This window comes from Puma concolor, chromosome A1 (assembly GCF_028749965.1).
Source record: "Puma concolor isolate L17-30 chromosome A1, mPumCon1.1.hap2, whole genome shotgun sequence".
In the NCBI taxonomy this organism is placed as follows: domain Eukaryota; kingdom Metazoa; phylum Chordata; class Mammalia; order Carnivora; family Felidae; genus Puma; species Puma concolor.
In genome coordinates this window covers 87,378,570-87,398,330 of record NC_141667.1, presented here as the reverse complement: position 1 = coordinate 87,398,330, position 19,761 = coordinate 87,378,570, and the positions used below count along the sequence as shown (strand labels likewise).

The 19,761-nt window shown below is 38.0% G+C and overlaps 1 protein-coding gene across 4 annotated transcripts in view; it reads left to right on the top strand.

The window, feature by feature from the left end:
* The window catches only part of ADGRV1 (adhesion G protein-coupled receptor V1), a 567,138-nt gene that overhangs the window by 203,771 nt on the left and 343,606 nt on the right, over positions 1-19,761 (top strand). For all 4 annotated transcript variants that reach the window (XM_086696839.1, XM_086696829.1, XM_086696845.1 and 1 more), the window contains 7 exons: positions 36-509; positions 2,711-2,854; positions 5,770-5,944; positions 7,228-7,363; positions 9,663-10,771; positions 14,282-14,399; positions 15,272-15,443. In XM_086696839.1, coding sequence (XP_086552965.1) covers positions 36-509; positions 2,711-2,854; positions 5,770-5,944; positions 7,228-7,363; positions 9,663-10,771; positions 14,282-14,399; positions 15,272-15,443 — 2,328 coding nt within the window. The remainder of the gene's footprint in view (positions 1-35; positions 510-2,710; positions 2,855-5,769; positions 5,945-7,227; positions 7,364-9,662; positions 10,772-14,281; positions 14,400-15,271; positions 15,444-19,761) is intronic.

Here is a 19,761-nt window from a genome sequence, read left to right as displayed (position 1 = left end):
ATGTGACTTTGTTGGATTATTTCCTTTTATTTTAGGTTTACTGGGAAATAAGCAGTGTGTTTGACATTACTGGAGACTTTCTTTCTACAAAAGGATTTTTCACTATTGCTGATGGAGAGAGTGAAGTGAGATTTGATGTTCATCTGCTGCCAGATGATATACCTGAGATTGAAGAAGATTATGTGATCCGGCTTGTTTCTGTAGAGGGAGGAGCAGAACTGGATCCAGAGAAATGCATCACCCAGTTCTCTGTTTCTGCAAATGATGACCCACATGGAGTATTTGCTCTGTATTCAGATTACCAGTCAATGCTTGTAGGGCAAAACCTTAGTAGATTCATCCAAATTAATGTAACCCGGCTTGCTGGAACATTTGGAGACGTGGCTGTTGGGTTTCGGATCTCTTCTGACCAAAAGGAGCAGCTAGTTGTTAGTGAAAATTCAGAGAGGCAGCTGGTGGTCAAAGACGGTGCCAGATATAAAGTGGACCTGGTGCCAGTGAGGAGTCAGGTTTGTAGCATTTCTTCAGTTTCCTGACCGTTTCAAGGAGAGGCCTGGCTTATCTCGTTTTCAGCTTAAAATTTTACTGAGATATTTAAATATAACCATAAAAAAATGACATAGAAATGCATAATAATTATTGGATGAGACATGTGCAGTTTATAAATGAATTTAGTATATTCCCATTTGGTAATAACGTATTTTTGTTTAAATGCAGCTGACACTTAATGCAGTACTTATTTCTAACATTCCTATAGTTCTTTGGGAAATTGACTCGATGCCCTGACCCTGTTGTATTAATTTCTAGCTTCCATTTCCTGTTTCTGAAAATTTTCCAGACTGGAATAAAGACTGCAAAGCTGGGGAAGTGGGAGATGGATGAACTTGACCAGAATATGATTGTATTAAGTCTCACTGACAAATTAGAAGAGTTTTTAAAAAAATACAGTGTGCCTAAATTATGTAACAAAACATTTTCTTATACCTATCTATGTAATATCACCTTGTGAATGCATTCAAGTTTTAATTTCTGTTAATGAGCACCAGGGGACATTCCTTTAGCTTTTCTAGGAATAGCTTCATATTGTTTTATAGTGAGATTTCATTTGACAGTAAGACCTGCCACAGTGAAGATTTGATTATTCTGTTATTTTACTAAGCCATATGGATAGTACAAAACTATTCTCAGACTGTGTAGGAAATCCAAAATAAGTGATATATATTACAGGGATTAAAAGCCTTGATCTGCCTAACTCCTAGATTGTCTCTTGTAGTGCATGGTACCTGGAACATTTTGAAGGATGTTAGTCTTCTTTTCCTTTCACTTGAAAAGATGAATGGTATACAGTTGACCCTTGAGCAACATGAGTTGAGCTGTGCGGGTTCACTTACATGTGGATGTGTTTCAGCAAATATAGTACAGCACTGTAAATGTATTTTCCCTTATGATTTTCTTAAGAACATTTTCTTCTCTCCAGCTTGCTTTATTGCAAGAATACAGTAGTAATATGTGAAAACTTATCAAATATGTGTTAATTGACTGTTCATGTTATCAGTAAGGCTTCTAGTGAACAGTAGGCCATCAGTAGTTAAGTTTTGGAGAATCAAAAGTTATGTGCATATTTTCTTCTTCTAACTAATATCGCAGTCTTCAAAGAGCAATGCATTATATCTAGAGCATAAGGGAAAAAGGAGACCACTGAAAAAATCTTCACCCTCGATTTATGCACATGCCCCACCTTAATGGCCCAGCCAGTGAACTGTGTGGAGGAAGGGTGCACCCCTAGAAGAGAGGTGGGAGGCACATGCTTGAAGTGAGGACACTGATTTATTTCTGTTTCCTTAGCACTTGATCTATGAGTCATATTCAGTGAGTGTCACTTTGAAAAAATGAAGATTGATTGCATGATTGAAGCATCTGTTATCCTCATGTTACATAACATTTGAAACTACTAGGGTACATATTTTGCACATTTGGAGGACTGTGGTGTATGTTTAACTACATTATATTTAAAAGAAGAACAGACTCCACAAAAATGGTTATTTTTGCATTCAATAAAGATGTACAGAGTTTTTAGTAATAGTCCAGATTATGAGATGACTTGGAGGCTTATCCATTATCAACAACCATGTTTCTGTGGGAAAATGCTTTGTAAATTAAAAAAAAATCCATTTTAGAGTAACATTAATTTTTAAATTCAGAATTTCCCTTTTTTAGTTAGATTTGAAAACTTTAAAACTTTGTAATCTAATACATTTTATTAGTAATTTTTATTTATCCAAAATATTCGGATGATCAGTACACCTACATCATTATCCGTTTTGAGTAAATCTCATTAGCATAGTAATTATCACTCGATGGAGAAGAAGAAAGTGAGTTTTAGATGCTGACTGTTCACCAGTGCGCTCTTTTATTCCTGTGGTACATGATTCCATTACTAATGTGACTTCTGTGATTGTTATCATTCTTGAGGCATTTAGACACACATGGAAGATTTGCAAATGTGTGTTTTTACACTCGATCACTCTTCACCCCATAGTCTTTGTACTTGTGATTTGTTTTATGACCTGAGGGAAAAGACATATATTGATGAACTGTATGAAAGGACCGTGAGATGTTTTGCTAATGACTCCTGTCAAATGTCAATATTTTTCTCTGAAAATTATTTTTTTATACTACTAAAGAAGTCATTGATACTGATTGTTTATAGGTCTTCTTATCCTTGGGCTCCAATTTCACCTTGCAACTGTTGACTGTGATGCTTGTCAGTGGGCGTTTCTACGGCATGCCAAAAATTCTCCAGGAAGCAAAATCCACTGTCCTTCCTGTCCCTGAGAAAGCCGCCAATTCTCAGGTAATGGGTCCAGGGTGTGTAACCGTCGTAGAACCACTAGAGGGCAGCTTTCACAGGAAGGATTAAAAAGATTCTTAGACCTAAAATTGCTCAAGATTCATTATTTCCTTAAATCAGTATCAAAGTAGATGCATTGATTATAGATGCATTTTATGAAAGTAATTTGCCAATTTTTGACATTTTCCTTTTTGGAGATTTAGAAAGTTTGTGTCTCACAGAACGTGAATATAAGGATTTTTAAAATAACCGTCACCTAGAATAAAAATTTCCGGGTTTTTGTTGTTGTTGTTAGTGAATATTTCATATTGAGATATTTTATGCTAATTAAAATTAGAACAAAACATCAGTTAATATTTCAGACTTTTTCATTTACTCATTGTGAATATTTTTCTTTCATTTTGAGAGCCCTTTTTATTGTGCCACGTTTGTGCTGATGGAGATAAATCGTGATAGGATCCTGTGACTTGGTTGTCCCTGCATATTTGAATCTTCTACAGGAGTTCAGTGTGGGAGAGAGTGTTTCCTAATCACTTCGTAAATTCACAGGAGAACAAAGAATAACTTGAGGGCTTTAATTCCTATTTAGGCAGATTCTGTCAGTATTACGAGCAAGGCAGGGGCTGTTGTCTCTGGCTCTTGGTAATGTGTGTATTTGTTAGACGATGGTGAGATAACATTGTATCTTTTTCCTTCAGATGGGAGCTCCTTCAGCTTTGATTGATTAAGGCGGGCCTAGACCAATGTATAGACATGTAGTCTGCAGCTGATAGAGCTGGCCAGAAGCTTGTGTAACAGGGTCTCTGACCATTAAGCAGATCCTCTTCAGAAACTCCCTCCTGGGCTGCAGGGATGGATTTGCTTATCCCCTAGGTGGAATCCATCAGCATTAAAAAATAACTGAGAAGAATAGTTTTCTTTCTTCTGCACCTCATCTGTTCAAGAGGGAATGGAGGACTATAACTTAATAAATAATACTTTGAAGTTTTGTTGTCTTCTTGTTACTCACAGGTCGTTATAAAAAAAGATTGCTTTCAACATGAACCATTTATTTGGCATAGCAAAATATTTCCTACTCCTTGTCCATGCACATGGTCGTGACATGTATCACCTCAAAGGGCAAGATTGGGGCCTCCTGTCCTTGATGTATCCTCTGTACTCCTTACCAGTATTTGTATGTGGGGTTTGTGTGTGTGTGTGTGTGTGTGTGTGTGTGTGTGTGTGTTGTGGCTAGAAGACTTTTTTTTTTTTATTGTTTATTTTTGAGAGGGAAAGAGACAGGGTGTGAGTAGGGGAGGGGCAGAGAGAGAGGGAGACACAGAATCTGAAGCAGGCTCCAGGCTCTGAGCTGTCAGCACAAAGCCTGACGTGGGACTCAAACTCACAAACTGAGATCATGATCTGAGCTGAAGTTGGACACTTAACTGACTGAGCCACCCAGGTGCCCCATGTGACTAGAACACTTTCAAACAGCCACTAGCCATGGAGCAGGTATGATCTTAAATATGTCAAAGCTTTTGACAATTGCTAAACGGAAACCTCACTATAATAGAGAATCTAGGCTGGTGTAAAATGGAAATTTTGTTTTTGTTTTTTCCTTTTTCTTTTCTGTAGCTCCAGAGGCTCTTCTGTGGTACCTTCTTACACTTTTCTGCTACTTTGCTTTCCGATTTAAAATGGGGAAAATGAGGGGTTCCTGGGTGGCTCAGTCAGTTAAGTGTCCGACTTCAGGTCAGGTCATGATCCCACAGCTTGTATGTTCAAGCCCTACATCACGCTCTGTGCTGACAGCTCAAAGACTGGCACCTGCTTTGGATTCTGTGTCTCCCTCTCTCTCTGCCCCTCCCCTGCTTGCTCTTTGTCTCTCTCTCTCTCTCTCTTGATCTCAAAAATAAATAAATATTAAAAAAAAAGAAGTCTGGAATATTGAAGAAAAATAAAATGGGGCAAATGAGTCTTAATATAGAACTGTCAATCATATGGTATCCCAATTTATTGGTATTGGGACCAAAAGAGGTAAACTGAGTTATCCAAATCACAGTGTGAAGCCAGGACTCTGGTTTTATTTTTACTTATTGGCCAGAACTTATTTCATCTATAAATCATTTTTAAGTCCCAGAGTTCCCTGAAAAGGTTACCCTTAAAACAAGATCTTACTTGATATGGATGAAAAAGATGATTATTTAAAAAAAAATCTTTGGAGGTTTCTGGTCCTCAAAAAAATATTAAATTGAGTCAAAGAGCTGGAAAGAATCTTAATAGAAAATCTAGTGTATGGTGCTCATTTTAAAAATGAAGAATTTATTATTATATCTTGGAAAGAAGTCAGATTTCAGTTCTAGATAAACCAGATTCTATAAAAACCCATGAACAAATCATTAAAATTTTTAATCTTTTGCTTTCATTTTTAACAAATTACATTTGTCTTTTTTGGGTCTTGTAAATTCAGAGGATTATATTTTGATTAAAAAAAAAGGTATAAACTATCATTGGAGTTACAAAATTGAATAAATTTCCAAATCTCAGATGTCATTTCTTTTTATTTATTTTATTTTATTTTTTTAATGTTTATTTATTTTTGAGACAGAGAGAGAGCATGCATGAGGGAGGGTCAGAGAGAGAGGGAGACACAGAATCTGAAGCAGGCTCCAGGCTCTGAGCTGTCAGCACAGAGCCCGATGCGGGGGTTGAACTCACGGACTGTGAGATCCTGACCTGAGCCGAAGTCGGCCGCTTAACCGACTGAGCCACCCAGGCGCCCCTCAGATGTCATTTCTTAAGCATTACTCTTGAATTGAATATTTTCAAAACAAGAAAATAGATTGTATAAACAAAGAGAAAGTTGACTTATAACCCACTGTTTAGAAAACAGGAATGTTTAGAAAGAAATAAAATATTCTAAGCATGTTTTTTCTCAGGTTGGATTTGAATCTACTGCTTTTCCACTCACGGACGTCACTGCGGGAACAAGCCACGTTGTGATTTCTAGGAGAGGCACATATGGCTCTCTCGTGGTTGCCTGGGTGGCTGGATATGCTCCTGGGTTAGAAATCCCAGAATTCATTGTTGTTGGCAATATGACCCCCAAATTAGGTGAGTTGTAGCTTTTCTAAGATCTGCCCTATAGGACATGGAGATGTGTAATTGGCCACTCATTTTCTTGGACTGTCATTACTCTGGATAATGAACTGTGTTTTGTTTTTGTTTTTTGCTTCTTAATGTTTATGTTTTAAAGAGAGAGAGCAAGCTGGGGAGGGGCAGAGAGGGGCGGGTGGGGGGGGGGAGGGCAGAGGATCCAAAGCAGGCTCCATGCTTGCAGCAGAGACCCTGATGTGGAGCTCAAACTCATGAACCACGAGATCATGACCTGAGCCACCCAGGCACCCCTTGTTTTTTTTTTAATGTTTATTTATCGATTTTGAGACAGAAAGCAAGCAGAGGAGGGGCAGAGAGGGAGAGAGAGAATCCCAAGCAGGCTCTGTGCTATCAGTGTGGAGCCTGACCTGGCTCCACCACACAAACCACGAGATCGTGACCTGAGCTGAAACCAAGAGTTGGACACTCAACTGACTGAGCCACACAAGCGCCCTGAACCATTTTTCTTTTCTTTTTATTTTTCTTTTTTTAAGTTTATTCATTTATTTTGAGAGAGAGACAGTGTGGGTAGGGAAGTGGCAGAGAGAGAGAGAGAGAGAGAGAGACTGACTCCCAATCAGGCACTGCACTGTCAGTGGGGTTCAAACTCACAAACCCTGAGATAATTAATGACCTGTGCTGAAGTCGGATGCTTAACTGACTGAGCCTCCCAGGTGCCCCACCATTTGTTTTCTAATACACTGCTTTCATATTTGAGTGATCAGAGTTGGTAAAAATGAAAAACTTTATTCAATCAAAATAAAAACTTCATACCTCACCTGGAAATAGTGGTCACTAAGCAGATGATTCTGTCGATATATTAGTTTATTAAAAGTAGTTCTAAAAACTTAACGTGCCTGTATAATATTAAAAAAAGGTAGAACTTTGTATTCATTTGTGTGTTCACCTGAATATTTCTCACAATAGAGTGGCTGTTGCTTCATTTTCTTTCTTTCTTTCTTTTTTAATTATACCATTAGCTCTGTGAGGGTCCCTGAGACCTAAATGTTAGATGATGTGACCTCTACCATGCGGAACAGACAGGGATTGAAGGCAGAACTTGTGGCGTAATGACCTTTCCCTAAGTTTACTTCCCCTTCTGCCTTTTTAAATGTTTTAACCTTTTGTAGACTGTCACAGAATTTTGGAAAAGACAGTATTTTACTGCATTTTTAAGAGTTGTATCCCAGTGTAAGAACTCATAAATAATACCCTGATTCTCTTGTCCTCTTCCCTTCCAGGGAGCCTTTCATTTTCTCATGGAGAACAAAGTAAAGGAGTCTTGCTGTGGACATTTCCCAGTCCTGGTCGTCCAGAGGCCTTTGTTATTCACCTCTCTGGGGTGCAGAGCAGTGCCCCTGGTGGGGCTCAACTTCGGTAAGATCCTCAACCAGCAAAACAAAGGGAAATTTTCAACCCAATTCTCAACCAATAAAATCTCTGAGGAATAGTGTGGAATTTAGCAGTTGAAACAGAAGAAGACACAAGGATCACTTTCCTTGAAGCAGATGTGAGAACAGTTTTAGTGTAGAGCAACACATGGCCTGCATGCCAAAGATGCCACAGAGGGAGGCTGACTTTCCTAGAGTCACCGCCCTCTGCTTGCTTTGAAGAGAGTTCTTCCTGTCCTCTTCCTCCATAGTGTTGGCCTGGGTAACGCCTCCAACAAAAACCGTGATGGCAAACCATCTATTATTAAAGGAGGCTGTCTCCTGAGAATTTGCCAGAAAATACCTAATTTTCCCAAGGGATTAAGAATAAGAATAGGCATAGCAGGGTTATAATGTGACTTGTACTGGTGGCTCTTTTGAGTTTAATTTAAATCAGTACATTTGCAGATAAATATATCCCAGTCAAAAGCAATTTACTTGTCTCATACCTGCGATGGGGTTGATCAGAATAGCAGAGGGCTGACCTTTAAGGTAGACTCATGGATTTAGTCCTGGCCCTGCCACTTATTTGCTGTGTGACTTTGGGAAAGTTACTTGATCTTTCTTCTCTTCACTTTACTTACTAGGAAAGTGGTGGAAAGGTGTGGGCAAAACCAGCGTGTGTTCAAGTATGTTTGTATGCATGTTTAGATTTAAGAGATCTTGGTTGGCACAATCAAATATTTAAAAAGTATCTTAAAATGTTTTTTAAATATTTAAAAAATGTTTGGCCACAGAATGTAATGCTGGGTAAGAAATTTAAATGCTTTTAACAATAACAATAGTTAACAGTATTATAATGCTTATGATAGGTCAGGCATTGTTTTGAGATACATATTTCAGGGCGCCTGGGTGGCTCAGTCAGTTAAGCGTCCGACTTCAGCTCAGGTCATGATCTCACAGTTCGTGGGTTCAAGCCCTGCTTTAGGCTCAGTGCTGGCAGCTCAGAGCCTGGAGCCTGCTTCAGATTCTGTGTCTCCCTCTCTCTTGGCCCTTCCCCCACTCACACTCTATTTCTTTCTCTTTCAAAAATAAACATTAAAAAAAGATATATTTTATAATTTGTATATATGGTGTTATATATGTCTTAATTATATTTTATATGTATACATGTATGTTTACTATGACTTTACAACAACCATATGACATGGATACTATTATTAGTCCCATTAGATGAAGAAAGAACTCATAGATATGTAATGTACCCCCCATCACACAGCTTATAAGGTTGGGACCATAATTTGAACCCAGGCTGCCTGTCTACTTTCTGAGCTCTTAACCGCTATGCTATGTGTTGAGAGATAGGTGCTTGACACTAGAGAGTGATGGGCTCTGGGGTGTCCTCCCTAAAGGATTAAAAAAACTGATTAAACAACAGGTAAAAAAAAAAAACTGTTAGCTAAAGAAATTATGTCTGTGGTCTAAATTCTCTTGATGGGCCACCTGTGTTACCTCTGGCATAACCGTTAATTCACAACACAACTCCATAAGAAAAAGCTAAAGATAAATCACTCATTTATGGATGTTTCTTCAAATTCACATGAAAAATTTTAGCAAAAACTGTGTGAGAGAATAGTCCCATTACTGGCCAGCTGGAAGAAGCAAGGATTTTGCATTTAATAGGGGTAACCATTTCTATTTGGTAGATAAGAAATCTGGCTGACATCCAGAGCATCCTGAGTTTTTGGCTCCCTTTGTACTTATCATAAGAGAGAGCCTCCTGTTTCAAATTCTTCAGAGAACTGCTCTGGGATAAACTAGATACACAGGCCAGAGACCTGTATGTTCTTCACTGGGCTAATAAAACTTGTCAGGGCTTGTCACCCATGATCACAGCTTCTCTTCTTACATTTCTTGTGTTCTGGTGTATTCACTAATGCATAAATAGGGTTTTATGGAATTTGAAAGGGCATGCCGTTTTTAAGGTGCCTCTCATGAGGGGCACCTCGGTGGCTCAGTAGGTTGGGTGTCCAACTCTTGATTTTAGCTCAGGTAATGATCTGGTTTGTGAGATTGAGCCCTGTATCAGGCTCTGCACTGACAACGTGGAGCCTACTTGGAATTCTCTCTCCCTCTCTCTCTGTCCCTCCCCAATGCACGCATGCATGTGCACATGCATTCTCCCTCTCAAAATACATAAATAAACTTAAGATGCCCTCGTGAGAAGCACCTTAAATATTTGAAAAATGAATCTCTACAATAGTATTCCTTTTTTTCATCTGTTCTTTCATGTTGTTTTTTTCCAGATCAGGGTTCACCTTTGCTGAAATTGAACCAATGGGAGTCTTTCAGTTTTCCCCTAGTTCAAGAAATGTCATCGTGTCAGAGGATACACAGATGATTAGATTATATGTCCAAAGACTCTTTGGGTTCCACGGCGATCTTATTAAAGTTTCTTATCAGACAACTGCAGGCAGTGCAAAGCCCATGGAAGACTTTGAGCCTGTTCAGAATGGGGAACTACTTTTTGAAAAATTCCAACCTGAGGTCAATATTGAAATAATCATTATTAACGATCAGCTTCCTGAGGAAGAAGAAATGTTTTACATTAATCTTACTTCAGTAGAAATGAAAGGATTACAAAAGTTTGATGCTGATTGGAGACCACGCCTGAATCTAGATTTCAGTGTGGCATTGATCTCAATATTGGATAATGATGACATGGCGGGAATGGGTGTTTCTTTCCCTGAGACAACTGTGGCCATAGCAGTTGACACAGCTCTCATTCCTGTAGAAACTGACTTCTCAAACACATACCCTGACACAACCACGATAAATGCTGTTCCACAGCCCTCTGAAATGGTTGCCATTGTTCCTGAGGCAACTGGTGTATCCGCCATCCCTGAGAAACTTGTCACTGTCCCTGATACATCTACCTTGCCTGGGAAGCCCGAGGTGTCCACTGTGACTGCAAATGTTTCCATCCATGGAACATTTAGTCTTGGGCCACCTGTTGTTTATGTTGAAGAAGAGGTGAAAAATGGTACATCTAATGCTGTAGAAGTTTTGATCCGAAGAACTGGTGGGTCTACTGGCAATGTCAGCATAACAGTTAAAACTTTTGGTGAAAGGTCTTCTCAGAAGGAACCAAATGCATTGCCCTTTCATGATATCTATGGAATTTCCAACCTAACGTGGGCAACTGAAGAAGAAGATTTTGAAGAACAAACTGTTACCCTTACATTTGTAGATGGAGAAAGAGAACATAAAGTATTGGTTCAAATTTTGGATGATGATGAGCCCGAGGGGCAAGAATTCTTCTATGTGTTTCTCACAGACCCTCAAGGAGGAGCACAGATTGTGAAGGGAAAGGATGATGGTGGATTTGCAGCCTTTGCCATGGTCATTATTACAGGTACAATGGAGATAAAAATGTACTTTTGTGGTAAAAAATTTGTAATAATATTACTGTCTTAAATTTAATTTGAGAGGGTGACTTACTTGAATTGCTCATAGTTATTCATTAAACCATTGTTTTCTTGTGGCAGGAACCCATAACATGAACTCATGATACTATTCTGGGGCGCCAAGCTCGAATTTAATTGTACTGTAAATGTCACTTAGCTCAGATCTAGTTAAACAATCTATAAATTTATACTTTCACAGTATTAGGAGGACCATAAAAATGCTTAAGACCATGTTCTTCCGCTGAAAAATATTTAATTTAATTACCCAAACTCATGATTGCATATCCTTTTGTGAAACCTCATTCTGCATTTCTGAACCACTTTCAATAATCCATCCCTAAATCTAAGTCTCAATGCTAGGAAATTCTTTATGTTGGGAAATAGATGAAAACTCTTTTATTTTGTTCTCCTTTTGAACCATTGCAGTTTTTATAACTTCTTTACTATTGGGTATATAAATTACAATAGATTAAAAATTTACTGATTTTTTAAGAGTTTCTTGTGCATCTTATAAAATGTTTCAGGGATAATTGGTAGTTTCCTCTGAAATCATACTGTGTTTCTTAAAGTTGTTTAGCTCAGCTTGTCAGTATCTTACCCTAACTAGAGTATTGACAAGGCCATCTTATGATTCTTACCTACTCTGCTCTTTTTTATAAACATTTATGAATTTTACACAGTGCTTCAGTGTTTCAGATGACACTATGATAAAATAGTGTAGTGGAAAGGAAACTAAATGTCATGGCTCCTATATTTATGGACCACATCAACCATTAATTGGGAGACTTGATGAAATCATTTAGTGTCTACTCTTTATGTTTCTATTTTATAAAAGGAAAATTTTAGAATAAACATCTTCATTACCCTTTTAGGATTTGATGCCTCCTAGAATTTTTATTTTAGCCATTCAGTAGTAATTAAATCATAATTTTGCAATTGTATAACTTCCTTTTATACCCAGCCAGAATTGTCATTTATTCCTCTTCCTCTAGTTTATTGAGTATTGTAAGTTGTAATTCTGTTCACCAAGTTATTTACTGATTTTGACTCAGTTTAGGTTAATGCATCTATATTTTTCTATCAAAATTATTTTGACACTCAGTATCCTCCTCCCCCATGCTATAGGATAGATATTTAATTATAGTTATTTGAATATGATGAGGGATCCATCAAAATATTTAGCAGCTAGTGTGGCAGAGGCCCAGACCAGTCAAAATGGTTGCCAGAGGCTCCTTGATATCCTAAGCATTTCCCCAGTAGTTACTGGATTGTGGAGACATCTTGTGGCCCTGGTTACAGGGTCAGGAGAGGGTGCTTCGGGTGCTCAGAAAAAGAGCTGTGTACACGTGGAACGGAGGTGCTCCTCACTCAGTATGGCGTACCAATACCAGTGCATAGCCGTGTGGCATGCCAACACCATACTGATGTGACATACCAGTACCTACCCATATACCAGCCCTGAGCCTAACTCACCAGGCAAACAGTCACTCAGCTGAACCTTGATGAGGTTCTCTAATGTTTATTCCCTACATAGGGTACACTGACGATACACATAGGGCAAATGATAACTCCTCACCATACCTACCTCTTACTGTCACGTGATGTAATCTATGTGACAACATCTGAAGTACATTTGCATGGTCATATACCCCAGGTTCCCTTATTTGTCTTCTTTTCTCCTGGCTTTTTATTTTAAATTTTATTTTATTTTAATGGTTTTTGTTTTTGTTTTTGTTTTTGTTTTTGTTTTTTTACTTTTGAGAGAGAGAGAGAGAGAGAGAGAGAGAGCGAGCATGAGCAGAGGAGGGGCAGAGAGGGAGACACAGAATCTGAAAGGGGCTCTGGACTCTGAGCTGTTAGCCCAGAGCCTGACACGGGGCTCGAACTCACAAACTACGAGATCATGACCTGAGCCAAAGTCGGATGCCCAACAGACTGAGCCACCAAGTGCCCCATCTGGCTTTTTATTTTAAAGTAATATTTCCTTTTTAATGACATTAGTTTTTCCCGTTCTTCTTATCTTTCGCTAATCTGCATAGTCTTTTCACATTTAGACTTTAGAACAAACTTTCAAAATAGTATCAGGAGAAAATAGTTTATCATTTAGTTTTGGGTTTGATCATTAGCATATTACAAGTCTTAATTCATCTTACTAGAAACTTGACATCATTTTATGGTCGTAGATGTCGCAAGGGAAGCATTGTGTTCATCAGAACCATGCTCAGTGCTGTATCCCTGGAAAAGAAAATGAAGGTTCTGCTTGTGAGAAGTTTATATTCTATTTGGAGAGACAAATCCCCACCAAAATGACAAGGAAACTGTTGCTACCAAAGAAAAAAGTTGCTGACAGGTTCTGATGCAGGGCTAAGAAGTGATCGCAGTGATTAATGAGTGAGGATGAAGACTGGCAGTCCGGCTGAAACGAGGCACACATGAGACACCAGGACAAAATGGTTCATCACCTGCATGTCCCTAATTAATAGGCTCCACATCTACTCACACTTCACACCTACAAAGTAGGGGCTGGTGACTCCTGGAGCTCCCTCATTGGGACCATTAGGTGGTTTGCTGTTTCCTTACCCTGACCCCTAACTTCAGAGGTTCTGTCTCCTTGGAACCCCAGCAGTGAGGTTGCACAGTGCACAGTGACGGGCACAAGTGGTTTTGAAGCTAATTGCTTTGGGGTCATTGCTTTTAGGATCACTTTGCAAAACTGAAATAGAAAGCAGCAGGCAGGAACTGTTTACTGGCATATCTCTAGTCTGAGAAGCTAGCTTACATGCTGGCAAAGATTTGGAGTGACTGTTTTAGTGCAGGGTGGGCCCTTGGTTTGCTCGAGTTTAAACACAGTTTGTAGTATGATGGTGCATGTAACCTCCAGTGTTGCTCAGAGTTGTTTCTTTTACTCAGAGATACTTAGGAGTTCCTTAATAGTTATGTTTTTCTCTGGGGGAAATAACCAAATGCATAACATGAATGGTCTTATAGGAAGGAAAATCAGTTAAATGCAGTTCAAATAAATGCAGTTTATTCAGCAAATATTCATTAAACACTTACAATATGCTGGACACTGTTATGGATACTGAGAATACAGCAGTAAACAGAAACGTTGCTACTGTGGTAGAATATACTAACTTTCAACAGTAAACATATGTAAAATGTAAAGAAAGGGCTATCAAATATAAAACAGTCTCATCAGAGAGAAATGAGCATGTGTCAGTGTGGAATATAGGAAATTATGTTTTCTTTCTTCTGGTCTTATGTTCTCAAGGTGTCACCTACCTTGGTATTATCATTTTGATTCTAGTCTACTTTTAGTAAAGATCTTTAAAAATTGTAACTGCCCCTACTCACTTAATATTTCTCACTTCTATACCGTCTGAGCTGGAAAGATTAGCAAAGCATTGGAGATCTTCTAGAGTCTTGAGTATGTTATAACCCTCCTTTTTACTTATCAGGGAGTGATCTTCACAATGGCATCATCGGGTTCAGTGAGGAGTCCCAGAGTGGACTGGAGCTGGGTGAAGGAGCTGATAAGAACAGACTGCATCTTACTGTCACACGGCAACCAAACAGGTATGTTGATACATATATATGTAGCAGATATAACATCCTATGTGTCTGTATAGTATCTGATTTGAATTCATAAAATGGTAAAAACAGGATGAAATGCTGATAGAAGGTCATGTGGAATTTGGTATGTCAGTGTTTGGATGCTGTAGTTCCTAATCTGTGATTTATCACACTTGGTTAATGAGTGTGACTTAGGGCCACCTTGAATATTTTGTACTTCATAAAGTACCATACAGACAGAAGATTATGGAAAGTCATCACTTCAGCAAATTTACTATTCTCTGATCACTCCACGTACACAACTATTTTATTAGGGAAACATGGAGTATCAAAATTTTGCTTGCAACTTAATACTCCACAGTACACATCTTCTGAATGCTCATCACAGACATACATGTGTTATGCACCCATGTACATGGGTGTAAATTATCTTTTCCATTTTGGGCCTAAATTCTCTGGAAATGTCGGTCATCTCTTGCCCTTTATTTTTATAATAACGATCATTTTTAGCAGTAGTGTGTTTCCCTTAGAAGAATTGTTGTGAAAAGACAAAGAACACTTACTTGAAGGCAGGGGTAAGTGAGCATACTAGGCAGAGAGATATTATTTGTTTCCACATTCTTGATACATAGTAGTTTAAGAAGTACTTACTCAGGTTTGAATAGAGTGTGGTCCGAGAATGCCACGTAAACTCTGGCCTTGATTTTTTAAGGGTAATGATTAGGTGAATTGGTTACCTTCAGCTTTATCAGTGGTCAAGGAAGTGCTATGCTTTGGGTGAAGAGGTACACTAAAGCGCAATGCTATGTTCTGCATTAGACACAGGGATAACACTCTCTGCTATTGCATTTGCATAGGTTTTGCTTTGTTCCTAGGGCCTTTGAAGATGTCAGGATCTTTTGGCGAGTCACATTTAACAAAACAGCTGCCGTACTCCAGAAAGATGGTGTGAACCTGATGGATGAACTTCTATCTGTATCAGGGACCACAACCTGTACAGTGGGTCAAACAAAGTGCCTTGTCACCATTGAGCTCAAACTGGGGAAGGTAAGAAGTGATGAGGAACTGTGTTTTCAACCTCTAATTATATTTCTGCAGAATTAATAATTTTAGAGTCACTTTATTGCAATTTACACACTGGTTATGTGGAGATTCTTTGTGTCTCGCCTAGCCATAATATCTAAATCTCTTTTCTAGGTAACAGACTTGAGACTTACAAATTATTACATAATGAATTTTTTTTAATATTTATGTTTTTATTTTGAGAGAGAGAGAGAGAGACAGCACAAGCAGGGGGAGGGGCAGAGAAAGGAGAGAGAGAGAGAGAGAGAGAAGAGAGGAGAGAGAGAGAATCCCAAGCAGGTTCCATGCTGTCAGCACAAAGCCTGATATGGCTCAACCCCACAAACCATGAAACCACAACCCGAGCTGAAATCAAGAAACAGATGCTCAACCAACTGAGCCACCCAGGTGCCCCTATATTAAGAATTTTGTAATAAGCTCGTCAGTTGCGCACCTAAAACTAATACATTATATGTCAATTTTATCTCAGTAATACCAAAAAATCTCATCAGTTTTCTCCATTTCTGTTTCTTGTCATTTTTGAGGTTCTTCTGGGGCCACATGCTCATTGTGTGAATAGTGCCTTGAATCATTTTCAGTCTAAATGTTTAATGTTTTGCTCTTATCATACCCATAATTTTGCCTAAATCATATTATATCCATAGATTTCATCCATAGAATGAAAGTTCTCTCATTCTTTATTCATATATGGAGAGAGTTCACTTTTGATCTACCATTCTTGGTAAATGTTTGGATAAATTTCTATGCGTTTGTTTTGTACATGGCACTCAGGAGACAGGCAGGCCCTATCTTTCCATAGGAATCTGCATTATTCACATGGTATTAGTCACTGATGACTTACCAGAGCTTAAGTCTTTTAGTAAATGTGTGTGACCTTTTTTTTTTTTTTTTTAATGACTGTTTGGTGATAATTTAATGCCTAGGGAGCACTCAGTATTTTTTGCCCACTACTTAATTTATTACAGTCAAATATTTAACATAAAAACTAGCCATAATATTATGAATGTTCAAAAGTATCAAGGTTTTAGGGGCGCCTGGGTGGCTCAGTCGGTTAAGTGTCCAACTTCGACTCAGGTCATGATCTCACGGTTTGTGAGTTTGAGCCCCGTGTGGGGCTCTGTGCTAACAGCTCAGAGTGTGGAGCCTGCTTCAGATTCTTTGTGTCCTCCTCTCTCTGTCCCTCCCATGCTCATGCTCTATCTCTGTCTCTCAATAATTAATAAACGTTAAAAAAAATTTTTTTAAAGTATCATGGTTTCTTTCTCCATGCCACACACTTCAAACAGCAGAAAAAGTATGCACAAATGCAATTATTCCAAAACGTGTAACTGTGCTTAAATCCATTCTAAATAGCAATGTTGTAGATTAAATTTTTTTTCATTTTTTTCTCTTATTTTTTCACTTTCTGAGGATCTCTGTACCAGTGATATTGATCTTCCCTAAGGTTACACTAGTATTTATTTTCATACCGTCCTGGAATTGTAATAATTTTACTGGCTCCAAAAGAGAAATAATACTTATTTTAGGAGGTTATGTATTCTTGGTTATCACTACTTTGTTCTTTGTTGGTATTATGGGTCCTGGTTCTTGTCTAAAGTTGTTTCACATAAGAATTGCTGGTCATCTGGTTGGGATCTATTTTATGACTTCACTTGTTAGATCATTAGGTTTTTTTTTTTTTAAGCTCATGCCTCAGAGGTTGATTTTTTTTTTTTAACACCATGTTTTTCTTCCAGAATCCTTTATTCTTTGAACTTTGCACTGCCAGCTTTACATTAATCATTGCTTTATCATTCTTGTGACAGGAGCTGGTCTATTAGAGGTATTGGGAATATACGCCTTGTTAGTGTCTTGTTGTATTTAGGAGGGCAATCTGGAGGCTTCATCTCATAAAAGATGAGATAACCAGCCTGTGTTCTTAGGGCATCTCTTTAGCTCCTCTCTTCTGTGCCACTGGAACCACACAGTTGTGTAATCTTTCACCTTGTGTGTGACTACCAGCATTCTTTACCTTCTGACTGGTTTTCATCTTTATTTATATGTGTTTCATAGGTCCGAACAATTTATTCCTATTATTGGTACAGTTCTTACTCCTTCTAGGAATGTTGTCTTATTCACATTTTTTTATTAGCTCTTTGCTACTTACGTATGCAAAGAATGTTTGTTATTCTTTAATGAATGAACACATATTTAATAAAAGACATAAATATCCAGGTACGTTAACAGTCTCCTTCACATTAAAGTTAATAAAATATTTAGTACATACTTTATATTCATTCACATTTATTTTCCATTATAATCATTTTTTACACACTTTGGTAACTTTTCTCCTTTAAGTATCATTATAGACTCAAATTCAACTACTTTTTTTCAATTAAAAAAATTTTATTGAAGTATAGTAGACACAAAGTATAGTTTCAGGTGTATGGTGTAGTGATTTGGCAAGTCTCTATTTTATATTTGTGTGCAATGCAAGTATAGCTATCTTTAACTACCATATAATGCTATTACAGTATCATTGACTGTATTCCTTATGTTCTACCCTTCATCCATGTGACTTATTCCATAACTGGAAGCCTGTATCTCCCACTCCCCTTCACCTGTTGTGCCCAGTCCCCTATCCCCCTTCTTTCTGGTAGTCATATGGATGTGTTTCGGCTTTTATGTTTGTTTGTTCATTTGTTTCATTTTTTAGATTCCACGTACAAGTGATGAAATCACATATGGTATTGGTCTTTCTCTATCCGACTTATTTCTCTTAACATAAATACCCTCTAGGTTTATCAACTAATTTTAATTACTTATTGAATGACTTTCTTTTCACTCCTCAAATAGCCATGGAATGGCCACTGAAAGTCCTATTAAGATCATTTTTTGGTCTTTTCCTATTATTTTAAAGTTCTGTGGGCATCTGGGTAGCTCAGTCAAACTTCAACTCATGATTTCGGCTCAGGCCCCAATCTCGCAGTTCGTGAGTTCGAGCCCACATCAGGCTCTGCACTGACAGCGCTGCACCTGCTTGGAATTCTTTGTGTCTCCGTCCCCCACTCATGCTCTCTCTCTCAAAATAAATAAATAAACTTAAAAACAAAATAAAACTCCGGAAGTATTTTTGCTTTATGGCAATAACATATATCTCATAGCCATTCTGATTTTTCCTGATCTAAGACATCCAATCAACTACCATCCAAGGAGTTGATTTATTTCATCCAGAAGAGTTGTAGAGATCTAAATATACGTTCTAGATACACATGGGAGTTGATGGTTGGCAAAGGTGCCGCTGCTGTGGGCCACCTTACTAGTGATAGAGCTAGAAAATATTTTAAAAAATATTAAGTCCCACTGATTTTACCTAATTTAACGTATCATTTTATCATACTTTATTTTTCTTGAGGAGTTTCATTAGCTGCGAATAGTTTCTGTTGCACCAAAATTTCAATATTCAAAACTTTTGATGTTATTCTACTTGGAAACATGTAAGTCCTCTTCTAGGTCTTTTTCAAAAAGTTTCATGCCTTCAACCCCCAACAACCCCATATTTCCTAACTATCCCTTAAGGACTAATCAAAATACTGCTAACTCCATGATGCCTCCCCTGATATCTCCAGTTAGAATTCTTAAGTCTCTTGGGGCACCTGGATGGCTCAGTCGGTTAAGTGTCCAGCTTCAGCTCGGGTCATGATCTTGCAGCCCGTGAGTTTGAGCCCCATGTCATGTTCTGTGCTGACATCTCAGAGCCTGAAACCTGCTTCAGATTCTGTGTCCTCCTCTCTCTGTCCCTTCCCCGCTCACGTCTCTCTGTCTCTCAAAACCAAATAAATATTAAAAAAAAAAAAAGAATTCTTAAGTCTCTAAATTTACAGACTTGGTACCTTTTTTTATGGAAGTTACTGGTTATATGTAGGGTTAAAACTTATGCATATTTTATCTTGACAGTTGGACTCTTACCTGATTGAAAATTAGAACATGATTTTATTCATCTTTACATTCCTCCCATCATCTTCCATAAATATGTGTTGCATAGAGGAGTTATTGACAAGTCTATTGTGCATTTTATTTCAAATAGGATTTTTGGTAAATTGCAGTCTTGACTAGATCTCACTAGACTTAAAACTTGTATCTCATACACAGATGTCAATCTTGTAAGAAAAATCTTTTGAGATCAGAGTTCAATCCTATATTGCTATTTGGATAAATGTCTTTATGAGTCTTTTGCTGACTTCATTCTTGTAAAGTGATACTAGTCAGTATTTAGAGATAAAAATGATTTTCATGGAGTAGA